Source organism: Thamnophis elegans, chromosome 3 (assembly GCF_009769535.1).
Source record: "Thamnophis elegans isolate rThaEle1 chromosome 3, rThaEle1.pri, whole genome shotgun sequence".
Classification (NCBI taxonomy): Eukaryota; Metazoa; Chordata; class Lepidosauria; order Squamata; family Colubridae; genus Thamnophis; species Thamnophis elegans.
In genome coordinates this window covers 104,969,370-104,987,002 of record NC_045543.1, presented here as the reverse complement: position 1 = coordinate 104,987,002, position 17,633 = coordinate 104,969,370, and the positions used below count along the sequence as shown (strand labels likewise).

At 37.1% G+C, this 17,633-nt stretch overlaps 1 protein-coding gene across 1 annotated transcript in view; it reads right to left on the bottom strand.

The window, feature by feature from the left end:
* Window positions 1–12,312, bottom strand: part of PCSK1 (proprotein convertase subtilisin/kexin type 1) — a 34,534-nt gene extending 22,222 nt beyond the window's left edge. Inside the window, exons 1-4 of the mRNA XM_032214034.1 lie at window positions 12,133–12,312; window positions 5,949–6,053; window positions 1,569–1,679; window positions 359–505 (exon numbers count right to left, since the gene is read on the bottom strand). Coding sequence (XP_032069925.1) covers window positions 359–505; window positions 1,569–1,679; window positions 5,949–6,053; window positions 12,133–12,312 — 543 coding nt within the window. The remainder of the gene's footprint in view (window positions 1–358; window positions 506–1,568; window positions 1,680–5,948; window positions 6,054–12,132) is intronic.
* Between the last annotated feature and the right edge of the window lie 5,321 nt (window positions 12,313–17,633).

The window sequence follows — 17,633 nt, the reverse complement described above, 5'->3', positions numbered from 1 at the left end:
CTGTTTCGTTAGTGGGCAATACAATGTCTGGCTGGGATGCCAACAATTGCACATAATTGCAGTGTAACACCCTTGTTTCCCCATTAATAGCAGCATTCTCTCTTTTTTAAAAAAATCAATAATAGCTCATGTTTTATTGAGTTGTCGTATTTGAATTTCTTCACCCAATTGTCATGCAGCGTGTGATTTTAACTCTTTTGAATTCTCCCCAAAATCTACTGATTAAGCTGATAAGGTATTCACTTGAAGGCACCCAATCACGTTTATTATTGAAAAGGAATATTTTTAAACTCCAAGAAACTAATCATGAAATTGGAAATTAAAAAAGTAATGATTGCTACTGATGTGTTAAACTCACATAGTTAAAGTAAATGTCTGTGTGATTCCATTCCAAGCCATCATCGAGCACTGTTATGACAACTCCTTTGCCTGTGATGCCCTTTTGCCACACTGGAAGGACATGGAGATCCAATTTGCGCAAAGATCGGTTGATTCTTGTATCTTGCTAGGAGAAACAAAAGACAATTTATTTATGCATTGTGCAAATGTTACTAACTTGTTTTACCTATAACACATTGTATAAAATTAATTAATTTTCTTACATATGTTGCAATCAAGTCTCTTTGTATGAATGAATGAATGAATGAATGAATAAATGCACTCTTGCTCCTGCGTAGTTTTTATTTATTTATTTAATTACATCAAGAAAAGCTACTTTTAAATATTGCTTACAGAGATACACTATTTTATTTTATTTTTATTTATTAACTGACAATATTTATTTATTTAGTATTGCTGAAACAACAGCCTCTCCTTTACTGAAATTTTCTGTCAGCTCACATGAATTGCATGACACATTGAAAAAAATATGGTTTATAAAATGTATTATATTTGATTTGGTTTTGATTTGAGTTCAGTGTAAACATTTATACAATTGCTTCACGATGCACATAGTAGTACTGTACACACTAACTTTACCCAACTTCTTTTGTCTAGTATGGAAGATTATAAGAAATCTTAAATCAGAGAGAGAGCAAGACGGGAGAAAAGAGCACAAGATGGGCGAGAGCGGCTATATTTTATTGCCAATTTCAATCTCTTAGAAATCTCTTCTCTTAAAATTATTATTTGTTAGTAAAAAAGGGGCTGCGTCACATTATGACTGACTGGTTAAAAATGACATCACTTCATCATTTCCTTTCTTTCTTTTCATTTGAGGTACTTATCTCCCCCACTGAATTTTATAAAGCTTGTGCTCTTTTTCACAAGTGCTACTTATCTCAAACTTTAATAGATTACATTTGGGCAAATTCAGTAAGATAATTTTTCCACTAGAGAATAGTTTTGTGACTGTACAGTTTTCATTTCAAAATCATGCTGCAGATGATTGTATGTAACATAGTTTAAAACATTCTGCCGATGATTGTATATATGTCATAGTTTAAACCAAAAAGCCAACTTCTATTATCATACTTTGAATGATCTCTCAAATGGTTTAGTACACTAAGGAAGCAATACTAAAAGATTCTTCAGACATATATGTTCTACATGTAGATTCAAATTCTTACCAGGTACCATTGCTGGCTCCACATTGGGTCATTGAATAGATTTTCTGCTGAGTCTCCTAATTCAAAACGCTTAGTTCGCTTTTTTTCATACTGTTGTTCTGCCCAAGTCACCTAAAATAGCATCAGATAGATAAATAGATAGCTAGATAAGAAAATACTGGAGGTCCTTGTGTCTATAAATGCACACTGAAGGCTTGTTTATTCCATGTTTAACCCACAGGTTTTATAAAGAACTCAGTGCACCAGTTCTAGAATGATGGTCTTTCCTTAAAACAGCAAATGCTAATTTTATTATTGCACAGCTAAAAATAGCTTAAGATTGTCTCCTGTCTTGGCTATTTCATAACTAAAATAGAATAAGTACGTAAGTGAGAAAGATACGACAGTCCGAAAGTGGAGCATGTCAATATTTTCTTTATAGACAGATTTTTAAAATTATACTGCTAATTTATTATCGGTCTTACTTTATTATTTTGGGAAATCAATTTCCATTTTTATAATCCAACCCTTGATCTTTAATTTTAAAAGGATAATAAAAGCCTGACAAGAAGGCAGTATCTTTGATCCAGCAGTGATGATCCATAATCCAAGAATCAAAATGAATGATACTGAATGATACTGAATTATTATTTTTAATCTGCCTTGTTTTTATTATAAAATGTATGTATGTATGTATGTATGTATGTATGTATGTATGCATGCATGCATGCATGCATGCATGCATGCATGCACAATCTAGGGCTTCCCCATTGTCAAGAATTTTGTCATGGGAAGTAAAGACCCCACTATTTTTTGTAATAACATCGTTTGGAATACAACATGGATCCGAAATCTAATCTGGACTCTCTGCCTCTCTCCCATGGCTTTTGCTACCCAAGGTGAAGGATAAGATAATACCACTTCAATCCATGTGCAGAAAATGATCATATTGTTCATCAGATCATATTTCCTAAAGGCAGCAAGCTGGCTTTGGGATACAGTGTAGCTTTGACTATCGAATAATATCCTCTAAATCCTAGCAATTACTTTTTCCTCAATTGCCCTGCAGCTACTAACATGCAGAGCAACTGCTACCTCACTCTGCCTCTTTCTAGGATCAGTCTTAACACTTCTACCTAGCAAAGATCTTCACATCCAGGTCTTTGGCTTTAGGAGTCAAAATCCACTCATTCTTCTGCCTGAAATGTTGCTAAGGCAGCATTTCAAGTTTTAGCAAGGCCAAATAAGATATATTTCCCAGTACAACTGTTGTCTGAAATTTGAATCCCCAGTTTAAAATCCCAGAGCGGGATAAATATAGATGAAGCTTATATATATGTATGTATACATACTGTGTGTGTGTGTGTGTGTGTGTGTGTCTGTCTGTCTGTCTGTCTATCTATCTATCTATCTATCTATCTATCTATCTATCTATCTATCTATATATATATATATCTATCTATCTATATATATATGTATATATATATATGATTTTTACAACCCCTGGTAAGCCCCAATTATGGGAGGAAGCTAACTGCTTCCATCATCTGTCAATCGGCTCGTCACAAGAGTCCATCACGACAGAAACCCAATATTTTTACTGTTGCCTTTGTTATATTTGTGTTTTTTTAATTTGTGCTGTAAAAATCTAATAGATACCTTTCACCCTGGCTTCCCTGATAACGGATAAGAGCCTGTGGCCTAATGGCTAAGAAGTCTGCCTAGTATGTAATATAGCCCAGGTTCAAATCCCAGTAAGGGTATGGCTATCTGATGAGAGCTAAATAGCTTGAAATAGATCTATACTAGTCTCCCTTTATTTATTTATCAGAACAAATAAAAAAACATATATATATATATATATATATATATATATATATATATATATATATATATATATATATATATATATAACTGAGATGAAGTAGAAAAGCAGTCATATCTCTAACTGCATTAAAGAACAAGAATAATTGCATTAACTAAGCTATTTTCATGAGGATATAACATGGCTTCAAAAGGGCTTCGCTTAGGCACATGATCATTTTTCTAGAGTAGAACTATCATTCACATGATGTTTCCAATTAAGAATTAAAGGCAGCAGAATCATCAAGACAGTGAGGAATATAAACACCAATGATGATCCAAGACATCTCATGCAGTACAAAAATGCTTCACGTGATTGAAAATGTGTTTTCTACAAAATAAATGATACAACTTATTAGGAACCCAGTGGTTAGAGAAATAGCAGCAGAAATTTGGGGGAAAGAATAAGACATAATGCATTTTAATGATTTCACTGGCATACCTACCTATAGTACATATCAATAGTAGGTTGACATTTTTGATTGGCACCCATTTTGCATAGTTTTTCTACCCAGTCAAAGCATAAATTACTATGGCAAATTCTCAAATTCTAAAGCAATTATTTCCATAGGAGCAGGGCGTTTAGGAGTCAAGAATCAAGCTTGACTGAAAGAAGGCTTTACACTTACAAAAAAAAAGGGCTTGTTTGCCAGCTCTTTGCTTTTGAATTTAGCACTATGAAACAAATTTGCTAGATTTTAGACACCTTTTAAATGAATACAGATGGCAATATCCCATAGAGCAAGAAATCACAGTGGGCATTCAATAACATTGCCTTCTGACTCACTGTAATTCAAATACCCCATCCCTACTCCAGATATGTGAAAAACCTGTAAACCAGGTTTTACGGCTTCTTTTTTGAAGGTATTCATTCTGAAACATGTATTTTCAATTGGCGTTTTTTCCAGTTAATGACTGAATATCATGTTATTACACATACTGGTAGAAACAAATTTATTGTTAGATGAATAGGAATGCAGCACTTAGGGTGTGTCAGATGTGTCAACTTTCAATTTCCAAACATTAAGGGTGCTCAAAAGTTGTGACATGCCTTGGGGACTGTACAAATATTTTAGTTACTGTAATATAATTTAAATGTGCTTGGTAAGTAACTATGTAAATATCATAACTTTTAAACATTTTGCTTGTTTCATTTGCAGCACAAAGCTTCGCATAATCCCTGACCTCCGGTCCTTCAGACGTGTCCTAAAAAGTTGGCTTTTCCAGCAAGCCTGCCTGGCCTGAACAGAATAAAATAAATGATTAATTTAATTGTTAATTTTAATCTAATTTTTAAATTTTTATTGTTAATATTAATTGGGTTTGTTTTTGGATACTTTATTTAGTTTCCTTTTTAACTTTTGTAATATGTGTTGTTTTTTTTATGTTGTACACTGCCCTGGGTCCTTTGGGAGAAGGGCGGCATATAAATCCAATAAACGAAAACAACAACAAAATAAACAAGCTATTAAGGGGACTCTTTTTAAAACTCTTTCTTAATCTTTAGTTGAGCCCTTTTGAAATTTTCTGGACTTATATCAATAGCAACTTTGAAAATAGGGCTTGTTCATAGGTGAAGCATTTGTGAAATGTTTACAAACTTCCTAATTCCTAAATCACAAGGATTTTGAATATTAAACACAAGATATGCTTTTGAGATAACAAGAGATCCAGAAATAAATATGAGAAAATTCATAAATGAAGAAATGCCCTCTTTCTACTTGATTGTGTCTATTGGAATTTCATGTGGTTGCACAGTTTTTAAAACCAACAGCTACAATTTCTTTGTTTTAAGGTGTTGCTTTTCAAATATAATGTTCCAATGTTATCTAGACTAAGATTGGATCAGTCTCAGGGTCAAAACAGTAAACCATATACACATACTTTAAGATATTTGGATAAAAAATATGAAATTTAATTATAATTATCAGAAATCCAATTATTGAAGGATTATATCACATCACTTCCACAGAATTGGTGATTTAATAGTAAACTGGCAGGCAATTTCACATATAGTTATTTGGAGACCAAAGTTTCTATATTGAGAAAGATTTATTCACTTAGAATTGGGTTTAGAATTATCATCTAAGAGAGACTATAAAACCTATGGCATGCATGCTGGAAGTGGCACACAGAGCCATCTTTCTGGGCATGCCAGCTATTGCCCGTTGCTCTTCCAGCTTCCGGCGTGCATTTGCACGCCGGGAGCTGGTCTTCTCGTGCACAAGAGCACCATAAACTGGAAGAGGAGGTCCCTGGTGCGCATGTGCATGCCAGGAAACTGAGTTTCCGGTTTCTGGCATGCCAGCTGGTCTTTAGAAGACCAGGTGATCAGTGGGAATCCCGGAAACCGGAAGCTCAGCTTCCCGGCGCACGCATGCATGCCAGAGGCCTGCTCTTCTAGTTTCTGTTGTTCCCGCACATGCACACTGGGGATCTGTTCTTCCAGTTTTGAGGGGAGGGGCGTGCACACTCCTGTTTTGGCACTTGGTGGAAAGGTTTGCCAACACTGTTATAAAGCATACATATATTACTTACACGATCATCATCTGTGAGTTGTCTAGTGATATGAGAAGCACTTCGTCGAGATCTTCTAGGGTGGTTCTTATGTCTAAGTAGATAATGATTTTCCAGTAACCCAATCTGTAAAATACAAAACAATTTTAAGATATTTTCCCCATCATGCACAACAACAGCAAGAAACAGCAAGAAACAATCAAAACTTCCCAGAAATTCTTTTACTGTAAGAGCTGAAACCATGCACCAATACATAATTGCCTAATAAAATGTCTTTTAAAAACAAAGGGTCAGGAAGCAGAATTATGTTCTACTAGTACTTTTACATCTTGCACATATTTGCATAAAAATGAAAGCGCATTGCTTTTATTTAATGGCAACATGGACCAAAGTGGAACATGTGATTAAATTTATTTTAAGAAAAAATAGAAACGAATAGGACATGTTTATCTACAGAAGCTAGCTGCTGTCATTAGAATGACAAAAGTAGCAGAAGGGTATTTCTTGTAAGCTCCTTCCCCTTTTCATTAATTGCTCCCTCCACTTCCCCCCACTTCTCCATTGCCACCAAAATAGTTTCTAGCTACATTATGTATGGAGCTAGTAATCTCTGTGGTTTACAGCACAGCATTCCTCTGACTTTCTCTTCCTTTTGAAAAAGTTTGAGTATATGTTACTAGGTACATTTTCTCAGTCCAAATTTCATAGAACAATCTGAATTATGTTCACTCAGTAATAAATCCCATAGACTTCAGTAGAACTGATTTAGCTCCATTTCCCTCATGATATGTCTACATACACACATTACAAAAGTGGAGTGAAATTGTTGCTACTAGCTATTAATGTTAGTACTTTCTTAAAATTTCAATTATCGGATTTTATCGGATTTTTTTTAAAAAAAATTAAATGGTATCATATCATACATTTTTTCCACTAGGGGAAATATTTTATTCTTAGATATTTTTATTGTTGTCAAATATAGAATATAGAATTACAAAGATGTGCTCTTCATAATTCATACATGCTCTTAAGTCCAATTTGCTGATAAGAACAGGAAATCAAATTATAACAATCCCAACAGATGGTTTTCTGGTCTTTGCTTGAACATGTCCAACGAAGGAAAGCTAAACATCTCTCTTTATTAGTAAGAATTGGATTGGGCCTTGGGCTTTTACATGTAATATGCTTTCTGGAAATTTAGGTCCTTTATTCTGGATCTTGTACCCAGAGACAATAGAAATCAAGTCCCTCTTCTATGTGATATTTGTTCAGATATTTTAGAATACAATTATATTCCACTGTCTTAGCCTATTCTTAGCATTAAATGTATTCATTTCTCTTAGTTTAACTTCATAGGACTTACTTTTCTAGTTCCGTTATTATTCTCACTACACTTCTCTGATCTTGCTCCAGTTTCTCTAAATCTTTCTTAAGGATTGCACTAAAGATGACAAAATTATTTCCCATGAGTTGGAAACCATGTTTTTATTAACATGGTTTAAAACTATATGCCTTTTTTTTCTTTTGCAGTCATATAATACTGTCAATTTGAATTCAGTATTCACTTTTTAATTTACTGTACAACATAGTGGAAATTCAGAGTTGGTGTTTAGAATCTGGCAGTGTCTGAATGGCATGAAACAAGCTCACCCCAAGGAAGATAGAATAATTTAATTTAGAAGTCTGGTAATTCAGGGATAGTATCAAATTTAGCTGTGAAAGGGGTTGTCCCCTTGTAGATTTTTGGCCATGGCCAAGAAGGCCTTTGCCCAACCCAACAGAAGGCTCTGAAGAGGGTTATTCATGTGCTTGATGAATTTGGATCAATCTAATATACTTTGCTTGGAACTGCCCATAAAAACACACATAAACATAAACTTACTGCATTTTCTACTGTTTTAATTCAAATTTTGATTATCACCTATACAGCTAAGCACCTTGATATCCATGAAACTGAGATAAATTCCATATGACTGCTGAACGTCTCCATCAATCAGAGGTGAAAAAGCATTTTCTGAGTGGATTCTGTTCTTCTGAAAAGTTTTCCTTTTCCCACTCCTTGCCTTATGTGAGCATCCACTTCCATTATTATGGCTTTCCCAAAGCTTGCTAAAACATGCCTATTTTAGAGACTGGTCAACTATGGCTCTTTGTGAAAGATGAAGGATATGTTTTTTTAGAATGATGGGTTTTTGTACTGTAATTGAAGGTATTCTTGTATTGGTATTATATTATTGTTCCTCTTTATGTTCTATCATCTATCTTTCTCTATTTATATATGTGCTATCATTTATCTATATTATCTGTCCGTCCATCCATCATCTATCTATCTATCTATCTATCTATCTATCTATCTATCTATCTATCTATCTATCTATCTATCTATCCATCTATCCATCTATCCATCCATCCATCCATCCATCCATCCATCCATCCATCCATCCATCCATCTATATCCAAACTTTGGGTTGGTCTTAATGGCTGGTATCCACATGGGTAAGTTCATTATGTTTTTTGGACATTTTCAAGAAGTGCTTTGCCATTGTTGCCTTTCCCCTGGGGTTGAGACAGTAACTGCCAAAAGTCAACATATCATATTTATGGCAGGACTAGAACTCACAGTCTTCTGGCTTTTAGCTCAGTACCTTTAACCTGTGTATCAAACTTGATGTGAAAGGAACATTGAATAACAGAGAGTTGGAAGACACTTTGGAGGTCTTCTAGTCCTATTCCCTGCTCAAGCAGGAAACTCTATACCATCTGAAACAAATGGTTGTCCAACTCTAATACTGAAATATATAAATATCAAAACAAGATTCTATTCAAACTTTTCTTCAAATTTACTATTACCAAGTTACAGCCTCTCTCTGTGCTTTTGAGTTTGTTTCCTAAATAACTAGTGTAATTTTGCACTAAATTATGTTAAAGTTCATTCTGCCATTTTCATTCAATTTCTCTAAGCCTCCATTTCCCAATGTGTTAAGAGAGGGTCCTTCATCTTCTACTTCTCCTCTGCACCTGTGACCTGTCAACTGATTTACTTTGGAACACAGGTTTAGTGCTGCTTCAAAAGAATGCTAGACTCATATTTAAAAATTTCCTGGCTGGCAAATTAAAGGTTCTGAGCACTTCTGCACCCCACCCCACCAAACTTTAAGGAGAGCAATTAGTAGCAATTTTTTCTACCAGAGAATAATGCTCAGTGGGATGGGAAACAAAACCAGGGAAATCCATCAATCTTACCTTTCTTAACCTTACTCGTCAAAATTGCAAGAACACCACCACTCACTGTTCTAATTTCTGGGAGAATGCAATGTACACTGGCATATTTTCCCACCATCTCCAGGACTTGAGAAGAGCACATTTCTGTAATCTATGCCCTTAGTTCTTGGTTATGCATTTCCTGTAATTATCTCTTCTCCTCCTCTTCCCAAATTGCTTTATTGGAATTTCAATTGGGATAGGAAATGTGAGCTTCTGGAGATGCAGAAGTTGGTTGATTCAGATATTAGGAAAGCAGAATGGCTGCTATTAAGAAAAAAAAAGCTTCTGTTTTGGTGGGAATTGTGGGTATATATCTATGTATGCGCTCCATGATCTAGCTATAAGTCAACTGCATAAATCTGATGAGAATTAGTAGTAAATATCATGCTATAGCATTTGCACTGATAGCTCAGAGAAATATTCATAATTATTGGTTTTATTTACCAATTAGGTTCTTCTCAATTTAGCGTTGTATTTAGGTATGATTTAGCTCCATAATGATGTGTGCCCTTCCTCTTCAAATTCCATAAAACCTAATTTAATTTTATTAAAAATTAAACAAAAATATTGAACAATAAAAACAAATCATAAAAAGACTATTAAAGAAATAAACATATTGGTTATGATCATAATGGGATCGTGGATATACATGCAAGACTATAGGAAAAAGTAGCTTGACATAAGCTCAGTGATAAATTAGATTTATGTTATATAACATATCAGATATTTGCATGGGAGAGGAATTAGATAATAGGTTATTTGATATGACTAAAATTGTATCAGAAATTTTCTCAATAGAAAATAAGCAGATATCGTAGACTATATTTTATATTTTTAAATCATATTCTCTTCCACTTTTTCCTAATCTGTTTATGCTGGAATAAATGTACAAGTACTTGCAGTTTTGTGACATTACATACATTAAAATGCACATTTAGAAAAAAGTGTACAGAATGAGCAATGCATATTTTATCCTCCTGTTTTCAAGGGAGAGAGGGAGAGAGGTGGGGGGAATGTATGTTTGATTGCATAACATGTATTATAATATATACAATGAACAAAGTTTCAGAGTTGAGGTCAAAATTCTAAAATTTAAATGAAATTTTATTATGACAAGTGCTGATCACAGGTTCAAATTCAGTATTCTTTATTTAAATAAGAGTATTGTTGAGCTTATGGATGAGATAATTTGCTAAAGAAGAAAACTGATGGTAGAAGTATGCATAGTTACAATGATTTATCAATAGATTCTTATGGGAGATTGCATAGTGGAATTAATTGCAATTGACTAATTGCAATCTTTTTGTAGCAATTTATTATGCTGCGTTATTTGAAAGATTAACTTTAATATGGGTGATTCCTTAATGGTATAGGCTGACATATATTGGGGGATGGAATATACCTGGTCCTCCATGTATTGCTGAATTATAGTTTCCAGCACTGGGCATGCTGGCTTGATCACCCAGCAGTTGTAGAAACTAAGGTTCTCCATCTCTCCTATATAGATGAATATAGTCAGTAAATCTATAACATCTTTCATCTGAGTTTTTTGTCCTTGCCTTTTCTTCTGTTTGTCTGATTTGTTGCCAATGCATTTTGACAGCATCCTGTGCTATATAACACAGTGAGCTGGTTCATCTCAGGCAGTAGTGAATCAGATCTCGCATACTTTTATTTGCCAAATAGCCATTTATAAACTGGTGAGGAGTCATTTACCATATACTTAACATTCTCTCTCTTCCCCTCTCCCTCTCTCTCCCTCCCTCCCTCTCTCTCTTCTCTCTTACACTCACACACACCTGGTGTGTGTGTGTGCGTGTGTGTGTGTACATAACACACATGTTATGCATGTTATGTACCCACACCATAAGGCTTGGCTAAACAAGCTAATCAAGATGATAAAAGAGAAAACAGATGTCAGAGTGGTTACAAGGGAACAAAAAAAATAATATAGAGTATAGAGACTAGGAGTTACTAAATGTAGTCGTGCTTTTAGCCTCCTACATCTTGATCATTGTGCTTTCTTCAAGTAAAGGGAGAAAATATTGTAATTTATTTTTGCCCAGACCTTCTGACTGGTGACTTCTTTACATAATCTCAAATGTCTCTTGTTTGGGAACTGTACGGGTAGATCCCAAACCGAGAAATAGTCTCTTCTTTTGCTGTTAAAGCTAACCCCCACCCCCATCTGCAGGAGCTCAGGAACCTCAGCATTCAGAACTTCAGCGATGGCATTGGGCAGCTGACAGGGTTAAAGCCAAGCCAAGTGGAGTTCCCAGAGGGCTTTCACTTAATTCCCCGCTTTGCAATTTCCAGCATCTGCTGCTGATTTTGCTCCATTCAGCACATGGGCTTCTGCGCAGGAGAACAGATCATATGCAACCCTGCTCCGTCTTGGTCCCAAAATCATCCCTTGCCCCCATTGTCATGATTGGGGTGGGCTGTTTTACCTTAGGGGTTACTCCGTGAGTTATTGGTCACAGCTGTTGTTTTAATCTGTGTAGGCTGCTTGGAGTTACGTGGTAACTGGCCAATTTTTTTTTAAAAAAAACATCTGTTCAAGGGAACAGACAACCAGGGGTGACGATTTAAAAGAAGGAAGATAGGGCTGGGGAGAAGTGGAAAGAACTCAAAAAGTTTCTCATCAGGAGCAAAGAGCAACTACTTGTTCCTTGTTCGTAACGACAACGCCACCAACGAGGAAGAAGTCCCCTTTAAAAGCAGAGCATCTCTGGAAAAGATGTGCAGGGAAAGGTGTGGAGCGCTCTTCCCAAACCACAATAGGCAACAATTGCATCTCCCTTACCAATGGCATCTCCCTGCCAGTCACAGGACCCATTATCCGCCGTTTCTCATTCTCTTTGCTTCGGGAAAGAGGAAAGTTGCCCGACTTTAAAAGAAAGAAAAGGAAAGGAAAGAAAAGGGAGGGGTGAGGTCTTACCTGTCCCAGAAGTTCGTAGTCCAGTTCGTCTGCTATGAGCCGCGCTGCTTCCAGACCTCCCGGGATCTCGGCTGCCCATTCATTGACAAACTGCCGCTCTGCCTTGGCCAACAGGACCACCGTCCAGGCGCAGAGGAGAGCCCCCATCACTCCCTGCCCTGCCCGGCATCTCTTTTCCATGGCCCTGGCAGAGCCAAAGGGGTTGCTCTCCGGGAGGGGGAGAAGGAAACGGGTGCTGAGAGAAGAGGAGGCAGCCGGAGAACTCGGGAGTCGTCGCTGGAGAAGGCGAGGAAAGTCCCTCCGGCTCTGGTTGCTACGGGAGAGGAAGGAGCGGGCAGTTGCTAAGAAAGTGCCTCGCCGTCGTCGCCTCCTTCGCTCTCTGCTCGTCTCATGCTTGGAGCCGGGCTCGGAGCCGCCACGGCCGGAATGGGGAATGAGCGCTTCCACGTCAAAAGGACGAAAGCGCTCCCTGACGTCAAATCTCCCGGCCTGGATTCTTGCTGGATGTTCCCGGGGGAGAGGAGGAGCCGGAGTCTTCGCCAACGCAGGCAGGGGGCTACGGGGCTGGGATCAAAATAATCCAAATAATACGTACAGCGCAGCCGAAGGGGAGGGGGTGGAGGGAGGGCGAGGAGCTGTCCGCGGTCCCGGCGCTTTCCACTCCATCCTTGCCCTTCGCTTTTTCTCCCCCGTCCAAGCCGGCTTCCCAAACCGCCCAGCCAAGCTCGCCCCCCGCTGGGAAACGGCTGGGGAGGGAATCCGTGCTAACCCTGGCTTCCCCAACCGGTGCCATTCTATTGCTCGGGCTGTGCAAAGCATCCCCATAAAGATCTTTACGAGTTGGAAGCCACTCCGGTTTTTTTTTGGGGGGGGGGGGGCGGAGGGCAGGGGAAACAGTCCCCAGATGGGGCGGCGACAATTGGGAGCGGAGCACATTTCCAGTAGGCAACAAAAAGGGATGGGTGCGTGTGAGTAACACCTCTTGCTTAATTAAGAATACAGGTGGGCTACCCAAGAGAGTTCTTTATCCCCACTCCTGAGGTTTGTGTGTGTGTGTGTGTGAGAGAGAGGGGGGGGGTTATGTGTGTGTGTGTGCGTGTGCGCGCGCGCGCAAGAGCTATCCCCCCCCTTTCCAGTTTTAGAAAGATGCAGTCATCGATCAATAAAGGTTGCTCCCGCTCTTACTGCTTAGGTAGGGAGCCCATTTCTGCACAGGGCAAAATCATGGAGATGTAGCCAAGCAAAATGTATGGCTGCTATCATTCCGTTTAATAGGATGAAGTGGTGGGAAGGTGAAGAACCAGAGATACACCTTTGCACCATACAGCATATTGGTTGGTGGGTCATACACGATTCCTTATCTTGTTATTGATTCCGTTCGGTTTCTTGGGCTGGCTGTACATAGTGGAGTTAAATATTTTCAAGTGGATTTTACTCCGAATTAGTGGTATCTGTGGAGTGGGGGAAAGAGGGGGCAAAATGATGAGTCAGTGATTATATGGATAAATGCTCATTGTTTTGACCTTTATTTAGTGATTACTGTTCTATCTCCCAAGGAAATTCTAATAAAGTTTTGTTCTTTTAGATCTATCGTATACATCTATCATTGTCTTTCTTTTCTTTTACTTCCCTCACCAATGACAATCAAAGTCACTTTTTCTGGTCCATAATCCACTTGCATAAAAACTTTCTGCTTACTGATCATAACTCCAACTTTATTTGGATCAGGTCTGATTAGGTCTTCTAAATCCATAACTCGATGGCACATATCTTCTTTTTCTCACTCTTTCTCAGGGTCCAATTTTATAGAATAGATTAGCACTGATAACCCTTAAATATAATTATCTACTCTTTGTTGCTGTTGAAGTGACATGCTAGTTGGCATAAACTTTACCTTTCTACTATTTAATTTCAATTTGGATTTTTCACTTCTGCTTTCAGTTTCACAACAAAGGTGTCTTTTTAAAAAGTTTGTTCAGCTGAGTGGTATTATCTGCATATCATAAACTATTGATGTTTTAATCTTCTGGTTTTTCAAGCTGTCATATTTTCCAGTCCTACCAAAATATATTTGTTGTATATGTTAAATGGGTAGGAAGACAATGTATATTCTTAGTCCTTTTCTAGTCTGAGTCACTGTTTCTCCAGATTCAGTTCTTCCTGTATCTACTTGTTCACTGCTCCTCAGAAGAATCAACTGTTCTGTATTAATATTTCCCACAATCAAGCATGATTTACAAGTCAAAGGCATAATCATCATATTAAGGTGAAAACACAGAATAAAGCTAGCTAGATTAGATGTGCAAATAAAGCTGTCCTGGTTGTTGTATGAACAAAGGATTTAAATTGGGATAAAAAGCCATCCTTGTTGGATTGGTGAGCATTAAGAGTTGGATTTACATCTATGGCTATTTCAGCATTACCATCATTCCACTTTTCTTATCCAGCTAAATTAATCATCTTGACCAAATGTATTAATGTATGGGTGCTGTTAGGCATGTAAACCTTCTTTGTGTGCTATATGGGTCATACATAACTTTTATCATTCAACACCTCTATTTTTGACATTTTGACATTTTAGTTATGTCCCAAATGATTGCAGAAAAAGCTTTCTTCATTACAGTTATATATATAAAAATATTTAGGAAAAGAATCAGGCCCTAGACTATTTCCTTTCAATGCAATCTGGCACTTGATTTTTCAGAGGTAGGTTCCACTGGACTGATATGTGAAGAATTGTCTGTGTTTGCTTAAAGCAAATCTCTGCAATTTTCTTTGGGTTTTGAGTTGCTCCAGCTTCATATAGTAATTTTAAAACTGATTGTGACGGAGAAAAATTAAATCAAATTAAATATTATATTTTTCCCTGATGTTAATTGTTCAGTAGTCACACTGAATCATTAATAGTAATCTCCATTTCCTTCTATTTCTAGTGATTTTAAAATTGAATGTAAATTAAGGATCTCAGGGAAAAGACAACTGCATCTGACTCACTCAATCTCATATGCAGAAATAGGTTGAGGAAAATGACATTGGAAGTGTGTGGTGGTGGGCATGAACAAGTACTTCTTGACAGGTAACATATAGTTCCAGGCCACCAAGCTTCATTCTGAGCTTGAAGGCAGGTAATATTGTCATGCCATTTGTCCATTCTTTGTGTTGTTGATTAACAAGCTTTCAAGCTTGTCACAACAACCATGACTTGGATGACTGAGAATCTCCATAGATAAGTTTCAAGCTTCTTTGTGAAATTGTAGTGCTTAAATAGTTTACTGAAGATCTATTATTAACCGAGGTAAAATGAAGAGATGCTGACAATGTTAGCATATAATAAGAATTGTGATCAAAGATCATTTGTGTCACAAGTAGTTGCTTTCTTATTGGATGTTGAAATTACAGCTTAATTGTCATAGATTTCATTTAATATGTGTACTCAGAAATATATAACTCCTTTTTAATTACTTCCTGCTAAATTGAGGTGTGTTAGAGGATGTCTGATGACACCTTTTCAAGAGAAGCATATGGCTGCTGCTATTTTTATGCATAGTTTTATCTCAACTTCATACTCCGAGTAACATGGAAAAAGGATTTTCCACACTCCAGGGTAAGATTTCTTTATTGTTTTTATTTGTCAAATTTTGAGAAGATTGTTGACAAGGCAATCAACCTGCAGTTTTGAAGATGCAAGGAAAGTAAATAATCTTACTATTGGGTTTTAGGCTGGAACATATGCTGAAACTGCATTGATAGTGTTTTTCAATAATCCTCTGATGAATTTAGGATGGAGAAGTGCATCACTTCTAGTTCTCTTTGAACTCTTGGCCACCTTAAATACCATTAAACATAGGGACTAGGAGACATGGTGTTGCCTCCTTTCTCTATTGTTTCTTACAGTTGATATCAAGGTGTGTGTATGTAAGATCTAGCCCTAAGGCCCCTGTTTTATGTGGGATATGCTTTAGGATTCACTATTTCCTCACTTACGTTTAACATCTACATGAAGCACTGTTAGGGTTATCTCTTGCCAGAGAATCAAGTGTCATTTGTTTACATCTCTGTATACATCTCTGCCTTTCTCTGACAAGTGAGCCAACTTGGTTCTGTCCCAATGTGTAGACATTCTGGAGGTCTGCATGGGGGTGGGATGGGGGAAACAGACTCTCTTGCTGCTAGCAAGATGGAGTGCTCTAGGTTCTCCTACGATCCACTTCTGGAGGTTTTCATCTTTAATTCTGGGTAGGACTGGACTCAGAACTGGTTTGTAATTTGGGCATCCTCTAGACTCCTGGCTCCTATTTGAAGACCAGTGTGACCTTTCTGCAAGTTTATACTGTGCATCTTTTTCTAGATCAGGAAATTATGTTGTGATTGCTGATATCTTAGTCACTAACCTGTTGGATTTCTGTAATGTTCTCTACATAGGACTACATTTGAAGACCAATTGAAAATTTCAGCTGGTCCAAAATATAGCAGGAGAGATAACAATGGGTATGCCTCACCATACCTGTGACACATCACTTTTTTGTGAGTTGCAATAGGTTTCTATGTATAATTCAGCATGTTGATTACTTATGAGGTCCAATTTGACATTGGGTTACTTGGGAGATTGCGTCTCCCTGGAATCTTTGCCTGTGTCATAAGGTAGACATGCTCCAGGTTCCCTCTCTGAAACAATATCAATCAAAGAGTCTGTTTATGGAACAGCCTTCTCTGCTCTTTGGAATGAACTCTAGCCTTCTATATTTGAATTGTTCCAACCTGATTCGTACAAAGACTTGGCTTTTAAATGAACCAATTCTGTGATCTGTATGTTTTTATTGATAATCTTAATTATGTATTGACTCTATTTTATTTTGTTGGGAATATTTTTGGGTTTTGAATTTTGCTCTTTTTATTTTTATATGCTGCTCACAGTTACAAAGTGTGAGAGAAGCAGCCTTATAAATTTTATAAATAAATAAGAACAAAAGTTTGCATTTTGATTTAGGTACAAATTATTGGGAACTACTGCACAACTAGAGCACACTAAAGAATAGCAAATAAAACATATTTGATTTTCATTTCAGCTATCAACAAGTAAGTGACAACATCTGTTTGACTCTTGTATCGATCAAGAATCTAAAGAGGTTGGGACTAGTAAGCACTTAGATAGGTGGCTCCAGAGAACACAAGTACTGTAGGGTAGGGTAAGGTAGGGTAGGGCAGGGTAGAGTAGGATAAGGTAGGGGCAAGGCAGGGAAGAGAAGGGAAGGGAAGGATGCTAAACTACTACAAGAGAATTTATAACAATGTGAATCCAATGTAATATCCATATTCCATAAACATATGTGTAGGAATTAGATGGCTGGATAGAATAAGAAATTTCTGTGCTATGTATTAATAATAGTTCTGATATACAGAATTTCTGATTTTAGAAGTTGTAAAAGACAGTTCAGTATGCTAATTAGGGCACGGTGCCTAAGTGGGGCCATTATCTGTAAAATGTTTGTTTTTTCAGACAA